This window comes from Marmota marmota, unplaced genomic scaffold, assembly GCF_001458135.2.
Source record: "Marmota marmota marmota unplaced genomic scaffold, marMar, whole genome shotgun sequence".
NCBI lineage: Eukaryota > Metazoa > Chordata > Mammalia > Rodentia > Sciuridae > Marmota > Marmota marmota.
The window spans coordinates 15,875,541-15,895,835 of NW_026000108.1; the positions used below are offsets into that span (position 1 = coordinate 15,875,541).

Below are 20,295 nucleotides of genomic sequence, written 5' to 3' on the forward strand. Positions count from 1 at the left end.
AAATCAAATGTCCTAAAAATTTACCCTGTATCTTTTTAAAAACAAGTATGGAAACAAGTGGGAGCGAAGAATTGTTTAATTTACTGTCTGTAAAGATATCATTCTAACTTTGAGCCAACTATACTAACGTACTGTACATAGAGGAATCAGTCCATGGCAATGGGTAATGAAGTATGTTCCAGTGTTATTCCAAGATAATAGCCAATTTTAAGCAGTTTTTATAACACCCAATTTCAGCATCAGTATTAAAAAAATAATCAATACGTGGTCCATCATTTCTGCTGAAGTGCAGTCCATGTGCCTGAATAACTAATGTTTACCAGACAGGTAACTAGAAAACTATCATACCTGTTTCTTTATGTGTTTTTAATTATCCCAACTCATTTTAAGATTTAAAGAAATCAGCACATATTTTCATGCTGCAGAGGGAGTGTTTAAAGACAGAAAATGAAGAGAAAATACTGCACTATCAATAGACTCGATCTTTTAAACACTTTAGCATTAAGAACTCTAACAACAAATCATATTTAGAATGGAAAATGTTAATGACTTGCCAACAGCATTGAAGTAATCTTTTTAGCTCTTCGCTGTACTTGTTGAGTTGGTCTCCAGTCTAAATCTCTTAGGGTGATAACCAGAAACTTGGTTCTGACAGACAGGAGGATCACAGATCTGACAGACTGTGGGATGTGTGTGTGTGTGTGTGTGTGTGTGTGTGTATGCAGGCACCCGCACAGTACACTTCTACCTCATTCATGGGATCAAAGAAGTGCCTTTCTCTACATCTAACTCAAATGAGCTTTCTGGAGGGTTGAAATGATCTGGGTACTTTTGGGTGGAAGTAATGTTAAAGAGGTAACAGTGTGTGCCAATTATAGGTTCAGTTGAACCAATACAGTTATGATGAGTGGATAATACTCCTTAATTATTTTGAACACTATATCTTAAAAGCAGCAGTGTTTTCCTTTGGCAAGCTGTCTTTGAAGTATGAGCTTAGTATTATTAGCTGTTCCCCTCTATAACGTCCCTCACTGTGGGGAGGGAGAAGCTTGGCTTGAGAGTCCTATCTAACAAATCAAGAAACAGAATTTCTCTCCCTGCTCTTATTCCAGGGGTTTTCAGCCCAGCTGGTTCCTTTTCATCTACTCTGCCATTATAGGTCCCATTCATAATCGTACAATAGCTTTGTCCCATCTTGTCCCCCTTCATGAGATTTGCCATACGTGAGCAACCTCGGAATTCATATTTTTAAAACGTCAGTTTCAGTTAAATAAATTTGGTTTTAAATAAAATATTTAACTCTCATAAACGTATTTTTTGATTTTTTTCCATAAATACAAGGATCTCATACAAAAGATTTTGTAAACAAGATCCTTCTCACAATTCAGATTCACCCCACTGCCATGCTTCAGACAGAGCCTTATATTTGTTCTCTTGCTAAAAATGGAGAGTCACAGGTCTTTCAGGAGTGATAAAGATATATTTGCAGTAACCTGAGGCTGTCTGCTGATGCTATCGAAAGACTGAAAGAAAACATAAAAGGCAGTTCTTCCTGATTATGTGATCCAACTATATTTTAATGCCAAGTCTGTGTGTCATGAAGACTCAGCTTACTTCCACCAACAGCTGTGTCACACATTTGAAGGACCTGTGGCCTAGACTTTGAAGAAGAGAACAGGTAGCTAGCCTGAACATGGACACTGCACCATTAGATAAATCTGGTCTGACAACAAAGAGACAGTGAGATCACCATACTCAGCATTATGGCCCTCAATGACATTGACCTCCTGGGGCCTCCAGGACCTCTGCAGGATGATGGGTATACCATGGAGCATCATTAGATGCTAGCTAGTGCATACCCTTTTCTAGACTGTCACTATCTTTACTATCTGTTTTCATTTTCAATCTTTGCTTTTGCATTTTGATTCCCAAAGTAGGGGAACGTTTGAAACACAATAGGAATTGCCATCTTTAGAACAATTACAACATGAAATGAATTGTATCACCTTTCAAACTTGATTACCTCCATATAAACTTAAGATGAACATTTTTCAAAGTTAAATCAGAATCTGGACAAGTTGACCTCAAACCTTGTCCTGAAATGACTCTTCCCTTGGGAACCCTAGGGAGGACACTTAACCACTCTCTGTTCTTGGTAAAGAATGATTATTTTTAAATGAACAGGAGATCCTACTTTCCCCTTCTCATTGCAGCAAAAATATTTCACAATTCTTTTAAGGAGTCTAAATTCGGAAGAGTTATGTCTGAAAGATTCTGTCACCAGAAATATATTCATTCAAGAAACTTTGTATTCTTTCATCTGTGAATAAGGCAACTCTATGTTTGAGGTCTACTTTATGCAATGTAACTTTTTAGGCCAGATTTCTAGGAGTTAAGTCCATTTTATTCTTCCTATATTTGGAGTGTTTTGTGTTTTGACCTCACTTTTCATAGTCTGAATTTAAAAAGATGGGATCGATAAAGTTGGAAAATATGGGATGGAGCAACTTTATAACACTGAATTCAACCTATGACATATTATTTCTCTATGTCAGATAAGATCACATAATGAATACTGCAATCACACTTTTTAAAATAAAGTGTTTCTTTATAAAGAAAGAAGCAAATCTTCTGTAAAATCTATGACTGAGATGATTTAAAGAAGACATAAAAGTGAATTAAATGTTGTTTCAACCATCAATCTTCCAAAGAATATATTCCAAGAAAAAATATGGTGCAAATGTTTTAGCAAAGACAGTGGATTTCTATGGAGGCACTTTAAGATCGAGGACACAGATTATGAATGTAACTCAAGAGAACAAAATAGAAATGCCAAGTTAAACATGGTAGTTTTTAACAAATAAATGATAATTAAATAAGGTGGAAATCCAGATTGAGAGTATCTGTGGCCATCAAAAGAAGGCCATGATGGTCTTCTTTTGAGTTCATTTTTAATATTATACACCCAATGGTCTAAATTGTAGAAGGCATCTGGCCTGACTCACTTAAAGAACTCTATTTTAATTCCAAGGGTATATAATTAGAATAGTAGTATTCTAGCACTTCAAGATATTTTTAAAAGTTGTTTGAAAACTGCTATATCATCACAGAAGGCTCCTCCCTGTCACAGAAAATGGAAAAGCTGCTCACAGTGTTCAGGATGCACTTGAATCTTGCTTTCCATTGCCCTTTTCTCTTCACTTCCAGGCCATCCATACCTCTTGACTCCAGCATTGCAATCAGTTCCCTGCAGCCATCCAATGCCAGCTGGACTTCCAAAGCACTGCTTTAAGGACAGTGGCACAGAGCTTTAGGAACAAGACTGCACAAGTGTCACACCTGTGCTCAAAGGCCTGCCAGGCTGCGTTCCAACCCCACAGCCCCTCCCGCCACATAGTTCCCATCATTTCTGTCAATCTGGTTCACTAGCCATACTGCCCAAACCCCAGCACAGCTCCTCTGCCAGTACCCTCATCAAAGCCTCCTATTTTCTGTCCAGATTCTATCCTTGACCTTATATCATACAGATAGAGAATTTACTCTGTAAAGGTTCAGATGCTGAATATTATTGACTGGGTATACCCAAGCTCCTGTTGCAACCAGTCAGCTCTGCCACTGAAACACAGAAAAAGAGCCATAGTCGCTATGTAAATGAATGGGCATGGGCCAGGTTCCAGCAAAACTTTATTTTAGGACATTACATTTCAATTTCATATAATTTAACTGTCATGAAATATTTTTCTTTTTATGTTTCTCCAATCATTTCACAAGGTAGAGGCAATTCTTAGTTAACAGACCATGCAAGAACAGACAACGGGTAAGATTTGAACTGTGGGCTACAGTTTGCCAGCCCCTGTTAATTGTAACTCCTCTGCTCACAATCCCACAGTGGCTCCCTGTTTCACTCAGAACATATGCTTGGGTCCTCAGCATAGCTTATAAGGCCACATATTAATGAGTTCCTTTGACTTTCTGCCTTTATCTCCAATTAATCTGGTTTTCCTCTGTTCTAGATAACTCTCCTGCTTTGTGCCTCTCAAACACATTTAATACAAGCTGCCTCAGGCCCTTTACACCAACTTATTTCTCTTCCTGCTCCTCCCCCTTATATTTCCATGACTCTCTTGCTTACTTCACAATTTTGATCCAATGCCACCCTCTCAGAGTCTATACTAACGACTTTATTTCAACTGTAACCATATAGTTTTAGGCTGAATTGTGTACTCCACAAGTTCATACATAGAAGTCCTAACCTTTGTTATCTCAGAATGTATGATATTTTAAGATGAGGTCTTTAAAGATGTGATTCACTTAAAATGAGGCCTTTAGAGCAGGCCCTAATCCAATCTGTTTTTATAAGAAGAAATTTAGACAACTAAATAGACAGCAGAGGCATGCATGCACACAGTGAAGACTGTGAGGACATAGCAAGAAGGTGGCCGCCTATAAGTCAAAGAGAGAAGCCTCCTAAGAAGAAATCAAAGGGGACTTTCACTTCCAGAACTATGAGAAAATATTTTTTTCTGTTGTTTAAGTCATCTAGTCTGTGGCATTTTGTTATGGCAGCCCTGACACATACCCTAACTTCCACAGCCTCTCAAACCTACTTAACCTGTTATATTTTTACCCAGAGAACTTATCACCTCTAACACATAATTGAGTTCACTGCTTTGGCATGCTTATTATCTGTCTTCCTCTACGTGAGGGCAAGGGTCTTTTGTTTACTGATGTATCCCAAGTTCTTAGAATAATGTCCAGCAAAACATAGGTACTTAATGAACATCTACTAGATAAGTGAAACACTTGCCATGCATTTATCTCTTCATATCCTCTGCCTCTACTTGTTCTTTTGGGGAGGTCCAATCACCAGCTCAGCATCTCTAAACCCAGGGCCGGTAAAACCGAGTTCAAATATTACCACTGCTGAGAATGACTCTCTTGCCATCAATAATAAGTGGTCTCTCTTTGGATTCTACTAATACACTGTCTGTAACTCCCTGGCATCACTTAACACATTGAATCCTGCATTACATTTTTTTTTAAAGTATGTTTTATCTTCTCCACTAAGTGTTAAGCTCCTTTATGGTACAGCTGTTGCCTTGAGCATTTTCAAATCCCTCACCATACCTTCTGAGTATGCCACACAGACTAGGGATACAATAAACATTTGCTGCACTTAGGAAGATTATTATTATAAAAACACTTGTTACTTACTGTATTGTGGCAGGTTCATCTTAGGACTTTGTTATTATTTCCATCACAAGTCATAACCTCTTGAAGGTTGTACTACCATCAGCCCCCTTTTATTGGTGAGGTCATTGAGCCTAAGAAGATCAGCTTGCCAAGAGAATACAGCTAATGATTAATAAAGTTAGATTTCAAATACAAATCTATCACTGAAGAAAGGTGCTGAGATTCATTGCCCCAGCTGTGAGAAAAGAGAAATGCTTACTTTTAAATAAAACTACCACTATCATGCTAAGTGAAAAAAAAACAAAGAAATATGTGCCTAAATTCTCATCTATTTTAGAGGTTTGAATGGATCAACTTCACAATTCCAATGACTGCTTGGCTTGTTCTGAACTTAAAGTTTAGTCTCTGTGTGTTCTTTAAATTTATATATCTGAAATATTTTTGAATTCATATTTCATAATAAAATCATCCTCTAGATCTCGTCTTACTAGTAATACTTTCAGTTTTATAATATAAAATATATCAAGTATGTTCGGCTTTCCAAAAGGTAGTATTTTAATATCTATATATCCTGCCATCACTTTATAATATTTAACAAACAATTTAATGAATCAGAATCTTCTTAATATTGACTTCTAAAGAAACTAATTTCTATTTTTCATTTTTTTTTAATTCTACTGTACTTTATATCCTACAAAAGTCAAGGTGAATACAGTTATAAATCTTACTTTTTAATAAAGAAAAAAATTTACTTAATTATTAATTAAACAATTTAATACCTTTAAATTAATATACTTTTTATAAAAAAACTATTTATATATATATTGGATCAACATATAAGTTATCTGGAATTTTTAGGTAGGAGGTAATTTTTTGAGAGAATTAAAATAAAATTGAGTTTAACCCTGTAAATATATAAATTTTAAATTTTGCTATTTTTGAAGGAGGCCTTTGCATTCGAAGCTCTGTAGTTTGAACATTTTAAATGGATAAAAGCAAAAGTACTCTGGCCTTTTCTAAGGACTTCAGAACAATTGGATAATATTAATCAAACTACTTTAAACTGATTGATCAGTATTCAAAACAGGACTTAGCATGACTTGAATGAGTACTGTATCCCAGCTACTGTCTTTAAGAATTCTTGCTCACAAAAGGATCTGGTGATAGCTTGAATTAGGATCACTTAATTTTTCTGATGCAAAAACTGATGTCTTGTCCAAGGTCATTGCTAAGATGAAATAGTGCTAAGATTTAAGTCCAGGTCTTTTGGGCTGTGAGGCCCAGGTGTTCCTATCAGATGAAGCCACCAACTAAGGCACTTATCACAACCTAAGGTGATGCTAACAATGTGCTTCTGGAATTCTGGATGAATGACATTGGTAGAATCACCTCAGTAACTTGGCTTCATTTGTGTCTTCTGCAAGTAAAGTAATCAGACCAAATGATTTTTAAGATCCATTTTTTTCTTGACATGTCTAAGACACAAACAGCTCCTTATTCAAGTATAAGCTACACAACACACCTAATGCTGCCTTTATAGCTACTCTTGTATTTAGCACTTGTACTAAGAGTGGCAAGACATCAGTTTTTGCATCAGAAAAATTAAGTGATCCTAATTCAAGATTGAGTTTAGACAAGTATCTTACTTTCAGAATGCAGGGACTGTGCTCTCACTTGAGGCAGGCTGGGAGAGATCATTGCAAGGTACATTTGCATGTGTTTGGGTACATGTCCAGCAGTTGGCTGTCTAATTTCCCTTGGGGAACTTTAGTAGACACAGCATAAAACTGATCTTTAAAGTTCTAAAAGCTCTTTACAGATTTGGCTTCATAGCTGTTTGAAGCCTTTGACTTTTGTTTATCCCAGGGAATTACAAGATGGTTAGGAAATTCTTATGTATCTCCCAAAATAAAACAGGCTCTATGTACCTTAACATAGCGTACAAGAGAACGCAACAGACTTGGCAGGCACTATGCGTCTTATCCTAAACTGGTGCCCTCAAAACATAGAAATCTCCCCGTAATAGAGGTGAAAATACTGAGCTTGGAGAATTAATTACTCTTACAAGAAGAAAACTACAGAGATAAAAAAGATAAACTCAAAGTGATAATACTTTTTTTCTTTTATTGATACTCTCTAAGATCATAGCACATCCAAGGTAGTACCCTTTGGTTTCCAGCAATTTTATCATAATTAAAGACTAAAAGAACTCATGTATTTCTATTCTTAGTTTATTAGTGTCTCTTATACAGGTAGAGATATGTGCCTACTTTGTTATATGAAAACACTATAATTATTCATTTGCAGAAAAATGAGAAAGCATGAAACATGGATGTTCATAAGTAAGTCACTCATGATATATATGACTTTTAAAATGAGCAATTACACAACCCGTACCTCATTTAAAAATGTGTAGGTACAATTTTTTTTTCTTCTAATTACAGAGAATTCAGACTTTCAGTGTTCTGCATTATCTGCAACAGTTTCTGGGAGAAAATAAGAAAACAGCAGGACTACAGCAGGGATTAGAATGAGTAGCTCAAGGGGACAAAATCAGAAGAAGTGATACAGGCAAAGAGTGACAACCCTACCAAGCTTGAGGAAGACCTATGAGAAACAGACAGGAGATTGTAGGAAGGGCTTTTTTGGATAGGGTGACCAGCACATGGCTCAACAGATGACATTTGAGCTGAGAATGAAAGTCATCTCACAGCTCTTCAGTGAGGACTTGAGTTTGAGGAGAGAACACTATGTAGGGAAACAAGTGGATAGTGAAAAATCAAGTTTTATATCTCAGCTCCTGCATATCCCAGAGGTGGCAACTTGGGCTAGATTCTTCAATGGTACAGCCTAGATATAATCATGTGATCAGAAACAACCACATTACATTATATGGATGAAGACATACACGTATGTCTGATATTCTCCCACAGCACTGTGCCAGGTTTGAGTTCAGTAAACACTGTGTTATGGTAGACCTGGAAAATTACATATTCCTTCTATCTTTCAGAAGATTTTGATCTACTTGAGCTACGACTTGAACACCAGAGATGGTCCAGTGACACTGTGTTGATGAGTAATAAAATGCTGGATCATATGGAATAGACAACTCATACTAAGGGAATTAAATAAATAAAAGGAATTAAATAAATGCACACCACAGAGTAAAGCTGGGCTCCAAGGAGAAGAAAAATGAGATCTGAATAGGTGTTTAACTGATGAAATGTGACATTCACTATCTGACCACTCGAAAAGCCACAGAAGGATTCCCCCAGCCAGGGATGAGGAATGGTGAGCTTGGCCAGTAGCTCCTATAAACAGTCAGGGGAAGTGTGGACAATTAGGTTTTTAGCCAGACCTACTTTTCCTACAATTAATCCCACTGATTCTCTTCCTGAGCTGATTGTCTCCTTCCTTGTTAGCTCCTCTCTCATCAACCTAATTCTTACAGAGGAAAATATTTTAAAGGTTCTTGCCTCCCCTCTGTCCACTGTCCTTGTCTACCCTTGGTGACAACCACAAGACAGCTCTCCTCTGCCTTTTGAAATCTTAGCATACGTTGGTTGGCTGCCTCGTATCTATTTTCTGTAATGGCAGGGTGACAAGCAGCAGTGGGAATGATGAAGGAATGTCTTACAAAACCACAAGGCTCAGCTCTCAATAAGCACTTAATAAATGTTGGTTGAAAAAAAATAAATGGAATTATCATTACTGAAGACTAATAAAAAGCAAGTGAATTAAAACATTGCAGTCATTTACATGTATGCTTCCTTTCTGTTTACTCCTATTACGAGGAAGCATAGTGATAATTAAGTATCCAATTATTATTGGTAAAAATTTAATTTGAAGAAAACATATAGAACATTCTATAGATACTAGATCAGCAACAGTCACAAAAGCTGCCATTTGTAAAATGTCTGCTATCTACAGAAATATATGGAGGAAGAACCCCATTATATCCATGAGATGCACCTTCTAGATGACTTCAGATTGGGATTGGGGATAAAGCACCTTCTAGACAACTTCAGTGGGATTGGGGATAAAGCAAGAATCCCAACACAGGCTGCCCACCCATCTCCTACATGTGCTTCTGCCCATCAGCATAGCTGGGGGTTGAGCAGAGACAGCAGCTCTCCTGGAACATATTTTTGGAATACAATCCTTAATTTTAAGGTAATATATTTATATTATGGTCATTAAGACTATAATGAAAAGACATTGGAAGGAACGAAATGGAGCCAGATAGTGAGCCAGATATGAGACACATAAAGAGGGGTGTCAAGTAATGGGCCACTTTGTAGGAGGTTACTCCCTGAACCAAAACTTGGCACAGTCCATCTCCCTCAACCCTGGCCACCCATTCAGCTCAGCTCTGACTCATTCCCCCTGAAATTGGAAAATAATGACAAGCTGATCATCCTCATCCATTGTTATATGCTGATCTGCTGCAGAATCCTATCTATTCTCCTTTAAAAACATAATGTGAACATTAGTACCAAATAAAGAATATCTGGAGGCATCTTCATGTTAATATGGTACCTCTAATAGGCAGGAGAAATGGATGATATTAGGCTTCAAGTCATACTTTGCAGACGCTTAATCAAAACTGATCTGTTTGTGAAAATGTTTGTAATATACTGCAATATAAACAGATATAGATACATATCTGTGTGTATATAGATGTATAGATAAGCAGAAAGAATATATCACCACTAATATCTATGTATCATGACCAGTTGGACTTTGTTTTCTTCTACAAAAAGCAGCTTCTTACATCTTAGCCACCCACCCACCATCTACCCACAAATGGATCACAATGCTAGCAAATTGATCTGGAAGATATCAATTTGCTTGATCAAAGAAAATCAATGCATAGGCCTAGCAAAAACAAACCATAATTATTTTACTGAACTGTAATAACATCCTCTTATAAAACAAACATCACATTATTTTATGTATCATTTAATTTGACTGATTACCACCACATCATCATCTTAGAAAACAGAGCCACTGTCATTGGAAGGCAAGGGTTTATCTTACTTAGATAAAGAAACATATAGATTGATTTTGGAAAGCAGCTTTGCAATTGAAATAAAGGATAATAATAGCAAAAGATGTGGTCAACAGAGAGGAACCTTATGATTCACCAAGCAAAATGATTAGCTTGATCTTTCCACTCTCAGTAACTTTTGAGGAGGAACAACATGACCACTGTTTGTAATTTTAAGCAAACCAAGCTGTTCATTGATGATACCAGTGGTGGGTGAATGTATAATTTTACTGGCAGGAATGTATTTCTCTTGCTTACAGTACTTTTCCTGTTGACATCAAGGTGGGCTCTGTTATAATTTGGATCCGAATATGCCCCCAAAGGCCCAAATGTTAACAGTTTGGTTCCTGGCTTGGTACTGTTAGGAGGTGGCAGAACCCTTAAGAGTTGGGTCCTACTGTTCAATGGGGATGTGATCTCAGAGGGAGAGGGTCCTCAGCCCTTTCCTTTTCCAGTCATGAAGGGAGCAATTTTTCTATACATTTGCTTCTCCTGTGATTTTTCTGCCTTGACATAGGCACAGAAGATACAGATAGGCACCAGTAACTGATTAGGGGTTGATATCTCCAAAACTGTCAGTCAAAATGAACCTGGTTTTTTTTCCTAAGTTGATTGTCTCAAGTTTTCATGACAGTACCAGAAAGCTGACCAACATAGGGTAATACAATGGAACATAGGCAGAAAATCTGAGGGTAGGAGGAAAAGAGACAAGCATTAGAAAGTTTTTCCATTAGATCTCTCTGGCTTGGCCGCCTCCCTGTTCTGTGGGCCACAACTCTTATTCAACAGCCCTCTACATAGTTTCCCATTCCATATTCTTGAAACAGTCCTCCTGCAGTCGTCCACTGTGACTAGCTTCAGTGTACACTATCCCCCTTTGTGATTGCCTTATACCCTGCCTATATATAGAATCTCTTTATCAAATTACATTTGTGAGTGCAAGGTCACTTTCCTACTAGATACACAACTGATACAGAGCACAATCAATGTACAATATCCTTAACAGGCTCTGTCCTATGTTATGAAAAGTGAATATTTCAAGAATTTAAATGAGACACTGATGTCTAATTGGTGATATTTCTGGTAAGAGAGCCCTGATTACCTTAACCAAGAGGGGCAAATGTAGCTCTTCCTATGAATATTAGTCCTTCCCTTTTAGACCACATGCATCATACTAATTAATTGTGTCAACCAACCAATACAAGAGTTTCAAATTCATCATGTCTAAGACTAAGGGACCATACCAACTACTACTCATCTGAAATTGTTGCAATGATAAAAAATCATCTTGTTGAAAAAGCAGTCTTTAAGATCTACACACTGACATAATATACTAATTATGTGACAAAGAACATAGAATACTACACAATGCAGTATTAACATTCAGATTTCCCTGTGAAATTAAAGGGGCAGACACTAACCTGCATGCATAAGTATTTTATACACTGAAATCAGGGATCCTTCATAAGATTTGACAGCAGTGGTACAATTTGGGAAACTTAAGCAGGACCCTGAATATCTCATAACTCTTGGCTGAAAGTTAAACAGAACAAAACAATCCTTTTTATACAGTTGATAATGTAAACTCTGCTGGGAAAGGTAACATAATGCCACGTAGTCACTGACAACCGAGTATCAACATCACATTTGGTGTGCTTTCTTCTTGAGAACAGGTTTCAATAGAAGGAAGATCACAAGAAGACATACCAAGATAGCATTTTGTGTGCATTTGAATAATGAAAATTGTATATAATGTTATGAGAAATATTTAAAATTTGAAAGAATAAATTAGAATTAAAACAAAAATAACGGACAGCCTAATTTCAGACCTGTCAGGTCAAGGGAATGTAAACTGTGTATTCAACTGTAATATGGCAGGTTCACAACAGAAACTCCTGTCATTTTTTTGGTCAGGATTAAATTTAGATTTTGTTAATTTTTAATTATGTGAAATCCTCAGGGACACATCTTGTGTATGAGATGTGTCTTCCCTGAGAGCAAATATGGATGGTATGAGGCCAGGCCAAGATGTGGAATGCTGTGGAATGGGAAATATGATCCTGAGATCCATACTTCTGAGCAGGGAAGAAGGAGAAAGGAAAAAGGACAAGTGGCCAAAACTGGTTTTGTTCACTCTCTGACTTTGCTGAGGGTCACCCTTTACTTTTTATTCATATTTTTTAAATGTAGCACAAAAGTACTTAAATCTTTACATGATTAACTTTGCAATGGCTTGACCCCAAATAATTTGTACAATGTCAAGATAGGAAAGCACTCAGTGCAGACTTCTGAAACAAACCTGTGTACTTTGTGTGTGTGTGTGTCTCTCTCTCTCTCTCTCTCTCTCTCTCTCTCTCTCTCCTTTCCTCTCTCCCTCCCTTCATTTCCCTGTTCTATATGTGATGGAATTCTTACATCATGCTCTTATAACATAATTTTCTTCAATTTCAAATACTTTAATCCACTAGATAAACAGCAATTCAAACCTTAACAGAAGTTTGGTTTTGTTTTGGTTATTTTTAGCTTAAATTGTCTTTGCTTCCCTTAGGTGAAGAGCTGAACTCTACCACACCTGTAGCTTGCAGGTGAGAAGTCTGACATAGAGCTCCAGGCAATATTCACCTTAGACAAATGTTTAGGGAATTCTTGCTAACAGGAAAATGTGTTCAGGCCTTGATTTTTCAAGAACATGGTGCATAGAATATTGATAAGTGTCAAAACAACCTTCAAATAACTACAAAACTTTCTCATGCTAAAATCCATAGTTAAAGAAAAAACATTCAAAACTCAATATCTATAATATAATTTTCCCCTTCTTAATGGGTCAACATTCTTGGTAATGTATTACATGGGTTCCTATGATATGCAAATTACCCACTTATAGAAGTATCACATTGCTAATCTTAAAACCCATCTCCATTTATTTAGATGTACAAGGATATATTGAATAGCAGAAGCCTCATCTATAATAGAATATAATGTGGTACATCAAGAGACAAGTCTCAAATTGAGAAAGAATTAGGATGACTGATCCTACATTAAATCTCACTAAACTGGAAGCTATTGCATTGTAATGCTCGCCTATGGATTTCTGTAATTTATCATCTATAAAAAAGACCTTTCTAAGTACTTATGTTCTTATGATGAGTGAAGCTGAAACATATGTTTTAAAATCTACACTTTTCTGAGTACATTGGTGCATATCTGTTATCCCAGCAGCTTGGGAGGCTGAGGCAGGAGGATCCCAAGTTCAAGGTCAGCCTCAGCAACATAGCAAGGACCTAAGCAACTCAGAGAGACACTGTCTCCAATTTTAAAAAGGGCTGGGGATGTGGTTCAGTGGCTAAGTGCCCCTGGGTTCAATCCCTGGTACCAAAAGTAAAATAAAACAAAAAATAAATAAAATCAACATTTTGAAAAGTGATGTGCATGATAACAATATGAAAGTATTTCTGGTAAAATGAATGAATCTTAGCTTATGATTTTACCACTGAATTCATACTCTCTAACATAAAGATTATTTTAGAAAAATTAGTAAGTGAATTATGCATTTCCAAGTAATCTTAGGCATTGTTGAAAATTACCCAAAAAGCTCTCAGAAAAGGAAATTGCTTCTCTCTAACTCTTGATAACACTGACAAGATACATCAATGGAAAGTTTGTGTCCATAAAAATTTCTTTGCACTTCAATTATCTTGTTTGTGTACATGCCTGAGCCATTTTGGTAACAAATTAGAAGCAACTGCTCCAAACACAAATTTATAATATATTTCAGAATTCATCTATTTTTCAAATGCAAAACAAAGTCACTATTTCCTCAGATGACACCATTAGTTGAAAAACTAAGGATAAAATACATTTTGGTTGAAAGGGAAAAAAAATCATCTGAGGCACGTTCACACTGTTTTAAATTTTTGATAACTACAAAGGCGCATGCTGATTGTTCAGGATACAATTAGCAACTTCTTGCATATCTAACCTTAAAGCAAATTTTTTAAACGAATTCAACTCTGCTTCCTACTTCTTCATTAATTACTAGCTAAGGGACTTGAAAGTGCTCTAATGAATTTTACATTAGATCCCGCAATATGAACAGTGTATATTATCACAGCATCTCGTAAATGCATAAATTAACTTTTCCAAGTAGAATTTTGAGTAGTTGTAAAGACTATGGCTGGATTTCACCATTTAATATTGTATGGATTGAGCAGAAAAGAATTTATACAAGAAACTGTGCTGTGATCACATTTCTCAGGACAGGAATATCTCTGGACACCCCACCAAAATCTGCTGATCTTACTTCTCAAGGCTCAAAGCCACTAATCTTAGGGTTAATTTTTTCCAAATCAAAGAAACCACTCCTGTATACTTTGATTTCTGAATATGCAGGAAATAAGGCGTAAAATATCGCTGCTATGCTGGCTTTCCATAAATTCCATATCACAAGCTGCCTACTAGTTATTAGACAACCTGTGAACAGACTGTAGTTTGGATATAATACTTGTGGCTTATAACTCTGCAACTATTTGCCATTTTCATAAAATTCGTCAAAATCAGAAGTTCAATAAAACTATTCTACAAACAGAATGAACAAAGAGGGCAGAACAGGACACCTAAATCCAGCAAAAAAACAGGTAGAAGTTTAAAATTGTTATATTAAAGAAAAAAAACAGACAACCGCAAAAGCCTCGTGTAAGCTATTTGGGGGAAATATTTCTCTAATTTTACAGCAAGAATAAAGATCACATATTGAGCATTGTCAAATGAGACAAGGAGTCCTAAATGGTACACCATCCTTCCTAGAATTTTATAAACAGGCAATGCCAAGGTCATATTGATGGGACTAACAAGTCATAACATGAAAGTGAGGACCAGGTGAGAAACACAGCAGTTACAAGAGTCAGGGGTAGGCTTATGGTAGGTATTCTTTAAAACATTGAAAGTCACCACAATTTGTACTACCTAAGGATGAGCACCTGGATATTAATGGGATGTTAACATTAAAATGTTAACAATTCACTTTGTGTCTGCTAAGATTTAATGGTGAACTCTGAAGTCATTTGATTGTTACTGTTATCCTCTCAAAATTGTTTTCCTCTTTCACATCATCAACATACCTGCACAAGCAGTTGTGTTGACAATGTTCTGTCCTACTAATTCTTTCTAATTATTTAGATAAAGAAAGACAAATATGAATTAGAATTTAAAAAAATAAAACCAATAATAGTTTCCCAGAACCTGAATCAAAGTGTAGTATTACACACACACACACACACACACACACACACACACACACTGGTTCTGTTCTCTCCAAAGTTTGATGGCCCCTTACAAGTATTTATTATCAGTGTCAACTCTATCTGGTGCCACCTGTCAGTAACTTCATGACATCAAGGAATGTCATAGTTTAGCCCTATGATTTTAGAACATCTTTAAAATATTTTCATTCTATCATTAATTAGAAATTTCAATTGTGCAAATATGTAAACATCGAAATCCATTGCAATGAAACAAATATCAACCTCTCATGGACATTTCACTCCTCAGCTACATTCACATTTTGCTCACATTTTCAAGGAACTCAGGATTCCAAAAGAAATACCCTTAACTGTTCCACTGCCAAGTTCCATGATCAAATACTGGAAATAATCTATGGAGTACAAGGCTCCAAGAGTTCTAGAGAATTTCCAAATGCCTGCAGGAAGCACAGCTATGTGCTTTTCCAGTAAACTGCAGCAAGCAGGAGCAAGGGGAGAAAAAAATCCTTTGCACAATTATGCATTTTTTTTTCTTTTTTTAATCTTTCCACTCTGCAGACACTGCTTCCTTAGACTGAGGCACATCTAACAGCAACACTGCCATGAAAACACAAAAGATACATCCAGAGAATCCAGTTCTACCCCCACACTAGAGCTGCACTGCACACATTTTTAAAAGCATGAATCTCAGCAAACACTCACAATTGCATTCTATTGACAACATTACAAATAATCACAACAAAGAAATAGTGAGCCTTTCCTTCTCCGTTTCAACTTCATTACCATGCTCTGCCAGCTTCTATTAAAAAAAAAAATCATTACCTGTATGAAGAGAACCTGTTAATAGTCTGAGAAGGTACTGGGCAAATTTCAATATTTCACGTTTACACCGCTTTCTACAGCCACTCATCTTAAGCAACAAGGTATTCCTCTGAGGAGAGCCAGAAGTCTTTGCCAACAGGAAAAAAAAAAAAAAAAACAACAGACCGTCTCTGAGGGGAAACTTCTGTCTCAGTTTATGTCACAGGCTGCCTTACAACTCCTGTGGAATTAGCTGTTAGTGCCTGAATCAGAAATTCCTTTAAGAACCTAGAGAAGCCGGATACAGACTCAACAGTAACAGGGTGGTGAGAGCGCTGCTTCTCAGGATGGTCCCCAAGTTCCTCTGTGGCAACAGATAGGCTGCCGGATCACACTTGTAGTAAGCCAGCTATGGTGCAGCTCGGCATCCCCTCTCCTGAAGCAAGTGCAAACTCGCAGACCATTCAGAGGGAGGCGGGGCCTGCCATGCCAGCTCATCAATGAATCAGCATGTAAGCAGGTGAGAAGACAGATGACAGGTCACTGGGTCTGAAACCCTTTGGATACCAATAAAAGATCCCTGCTAATGCAATTGGGTCTGCTAGAGAAGAATCTCAGGGGCCAAGGTGGATGAAAACAATTCCAAAAAAATAAAGGGGAAATTGGAAAGCATGCAGCTCAAGGTCAGACATCAGACAATTCCCTGACACAGTGTTAATCAGATTCAGAAAGCCTAAATGGGGGGAAACCTCATTGGAGAAGCTGACCCTGATTCTCAACAAATAGAATTGAAGACTGACCAACAAATAGAGGTAATGCTGTTCTGTCACAGATAAGCAGATTGCACTTGGGGGCTCAGAGGTATAAAACAAACTGATATCTAAAATTGACTACATTTTCTGTACCATCCAGGCTCAGATATTTGGGAATTAGGTGAAATCCTTGTCCGCTTTTATACACAGTAGCATGAAAACCACAACTCTTACGCCCTATACTTTGCCTCCAGGCAACAGAGCTCCAAAACTAATTTGGTGCATTATCCTAAGAGCAAAACTGACTCAGTTTCCTCTTATTTCTAGAAGGCAAATGCAACTTCCTGTCTCTCTTCATGTTGACTTAAGTTAATAGAACAATCACCAAGGTTTGAAATTTGGAAAAAGTACTTTGTCTATTAAATACAGAATTATAGAAGCAGTTACTATAAAAGCCAGAAAACTACAGACTTGCTTTGGAAGTGCATTTTTTTTCTGAATTCTTAAACGCCCTGGGCAGTTTCTAGGATTTGTTTAAACTCTTAATTAATACTCCCAGGGTTTTTTGTTTGTTTTTTGCTCATTCTGTTTAAATATAAACATTATCTCTATGATATTTAATTTAAATACCATAGACAGTTCCCCCTCCCCCATCTATTGACACTGTAACAATTCTAGTTGGAACTAATATTTCCCAATAACACTATGTATGAAATGATGTTCTTGTACAATATAGAAAGATGCACTTCCAGAATCACAGACTTAAACACATGTAAGGTAGCTGATCCTCTCTGGTAACTCTTTCACATTCTTCCCTGACCCAGTGTTCACACCATTTAAATGGGTCAATGAAGTATTCTCTTCAGGAATTCTCAAAACTTTATATGAAAGTGTTTGAGATTAAAACAGATTCCTTACACAAAAGGTTAGCAAAATATTATCTGAAGTTCTTGCTTCAACAGATCTGGCAGGAGAGATGGTATCTGTAACAAAGTCTGAAGTAGGCAGAACATGCTATTATAGTTTGATCACTGGGCTAATTATGGTAAAGCCTCATTAGCTTATCTATAAAATTGGGAGGATGAGAATACACACTTTGTTCATTTGCTGGAGGGTACAATAGCATAGGTGATAGTCCTAAAAAACACATTCTCTTATTCATTTTTCCAGCCAGCACACACTGAGCATCTGTCATTTTCCAGACATGCTTCCATGCACCAGCAACACAAGCAACAGTGATAGGGAAAGGCTTCAGTCTAATACCTCAGCAGAGAAAATGACAAATTAACAAAAGAGAATAAGAACATATCATATGTGAATAAGTGCTATGAAGAAAACTCACACCAGGTTGACAGAATAGAAAGTGAATAGGTGGAGTGATCAGGGAAGATATCCATAAGAATAAAAGCTAAGCTGGGATGTAAATTAAAAGAAGGAGCCAACCATGAGACATTTAAGGCAAAGAGCACATCAGATGGGGGAACAGCTGTGTAAAGACCCCAAGCTGAGCTGGGGCTTGGTAGCCTCCAGAGACAGCAAGAAGGGTGTGGCTGCTGAAGCATGCTGAGCCTAGGGAGGCTTCTAGGTGCTGTACTCACAGAAAAAGATGGGCAAGGGTGCTGGAAAGCTGTGCTTGGAAGAGGTGAGGAAGGGTGCAGCCTGTCTGCTGTGTAAAAGAGGAAGTATGAGGAAGCAAGAGCACAAGAAGGGGCACCGGTGGTGAGCAAGCACCATGGTCTCTTTTCCTGGCTTGAAGAATTCTGGCTTCTTAGTTTGAAATAGTATATTTTCCCAGTTTTGCTTTTTGTCCCCTGTGCTTTTGAGATCCTTTACAGGAAATCATCCTATACCCTGGGGCTATTCTCCTGGGTATTTTTGTAAGAATCTTATAGTCCCAGATCTTGTATTTAAGTCTTTCAATGATTTTGAGTTGATTTTTGTGTATAGTATAAAATAAGTGTCCAAACACATCCTTCTGCATGTGGATATCCAGTTTTCTCTATATTATTGAAGAAATCATGTTCTTGGCAACTTTATCAAAACCAATTCCTGGGTGTATATTCAAAATAATTGAAACTAATATATTAAAGAGATATTTTCACTCCTATGTTCATTTTGTCATGATTCAGAATATTACATATTAAAGGCAATCTAAATGTCCAACAAAGGATGAATGAATTAAAAAAATAATGTGGCACATATGCAATTGAATACTATTCATCCTTGAAAAAGAATGGAACTGTCATTTGTGATTTTATGGATGAAACTGGAGGATTTGATACCAAGTGAAATAAGCCAAGCACAACAAGATATATATTACATGAGATTATTTTTATGTACAATCTGAAAAAGTTGAGCTAATAGAATCAGAATATAGAATGGTGGTCACCTGAGGCTTGGGGTGAGGGCTATGGTAAGGAGAAATATGGATCAAAGGGTACAAAGTTTCAGTTAAATAGGAAGAATATTTTTTTTGTTGCTATATTACAAAGCTTGATGATAACAATGTATTCTGTGTTTCAAAATTGCTCAAAGAGTAGATTACAAACATTCTCATCACCAAAATGTGTGTAAGTTAGACAATGGATGTATATCAAATAGCTTGATTTACAACACTATACACATGTATCACGTTGTACCCCATAAATACATACAATTATTACATGCCAACTAAATATTTTAAAACAAATTAAAAATAACATTGTGGGTAGTCTTTTGGTGTTAATAAAATCAAAAGTTCTACTTTGAACACATTAGAATTGAGACAACCAAAACAGTGAAAATGGATTTCAAAATTAATCTAATCATTTAAAAATATTTATTAAAATGGGATTTAAAGTATTCAACCTGCAGATGCCAAAGAATAACGACAGATGTGTTAGTCAGCTCAAGCTACAAAAACAAAATACAACAGACATTTATTATGGGTTCTTTAAACAGTGAGCATTTATTTTTCAGCCTTCTGGAAATTAGGAAGTCTAAGATCAAAGGGCTCACCTATTCAGATTTTGGGGAGGCCACTATTCCTGGCAGGTAGAGTGCTGGCTTCTCACTGCTTCCTTCCCAAAAGGAAGACAGGGCTGAAGTTCTTCCTCTTTCATGAGGACACTAATTCCCATCATGGAGGCTCCACTCTCACAACATCTAGCTCAACAGTCTCTTCTTATAAGGACACTGATGTCATTGTGAAGACTCCACTATCATGACCTCATTGAAACCAAAAAAAAAAAAAAAAAAAAAA

The 20,295-nt window shown here is 36.8% G+C and overlaps 1 protein-coding gene across 3 annotated transcripts in view; it reads right to left on the reverse strand.

Annotated features, from left to right (window-relative positions):
* The window catches only part of Kcnip4 (potassium voltage-gated channel interacting protein 4), a 1,063,150-nt gene that overhangs the window by 819,299 nt on the left and 223,556 nt on the right, over positions 1-20,295 (reverse strand). Inside the window, exon 1 of one of the 3 annotated variants that reach the window (XM_015481995.2) lies at positions 16,324-19,713. The exons of the other annotated variants lie outside the window; for them this stretch is intronic. Within the exon in view, the coding sequence (XP_015337481.1) occupies positions 16,324-16,411 (88 nt within the window). The 5' untranslated portion in view covers positions 16,412-19,713. Of the gene's footprint in view, positions 1-16,323; positions 19,714-20,295 lie in introns of those variants that run through there. 3 annotated transcript variants of the gene reach the window in all.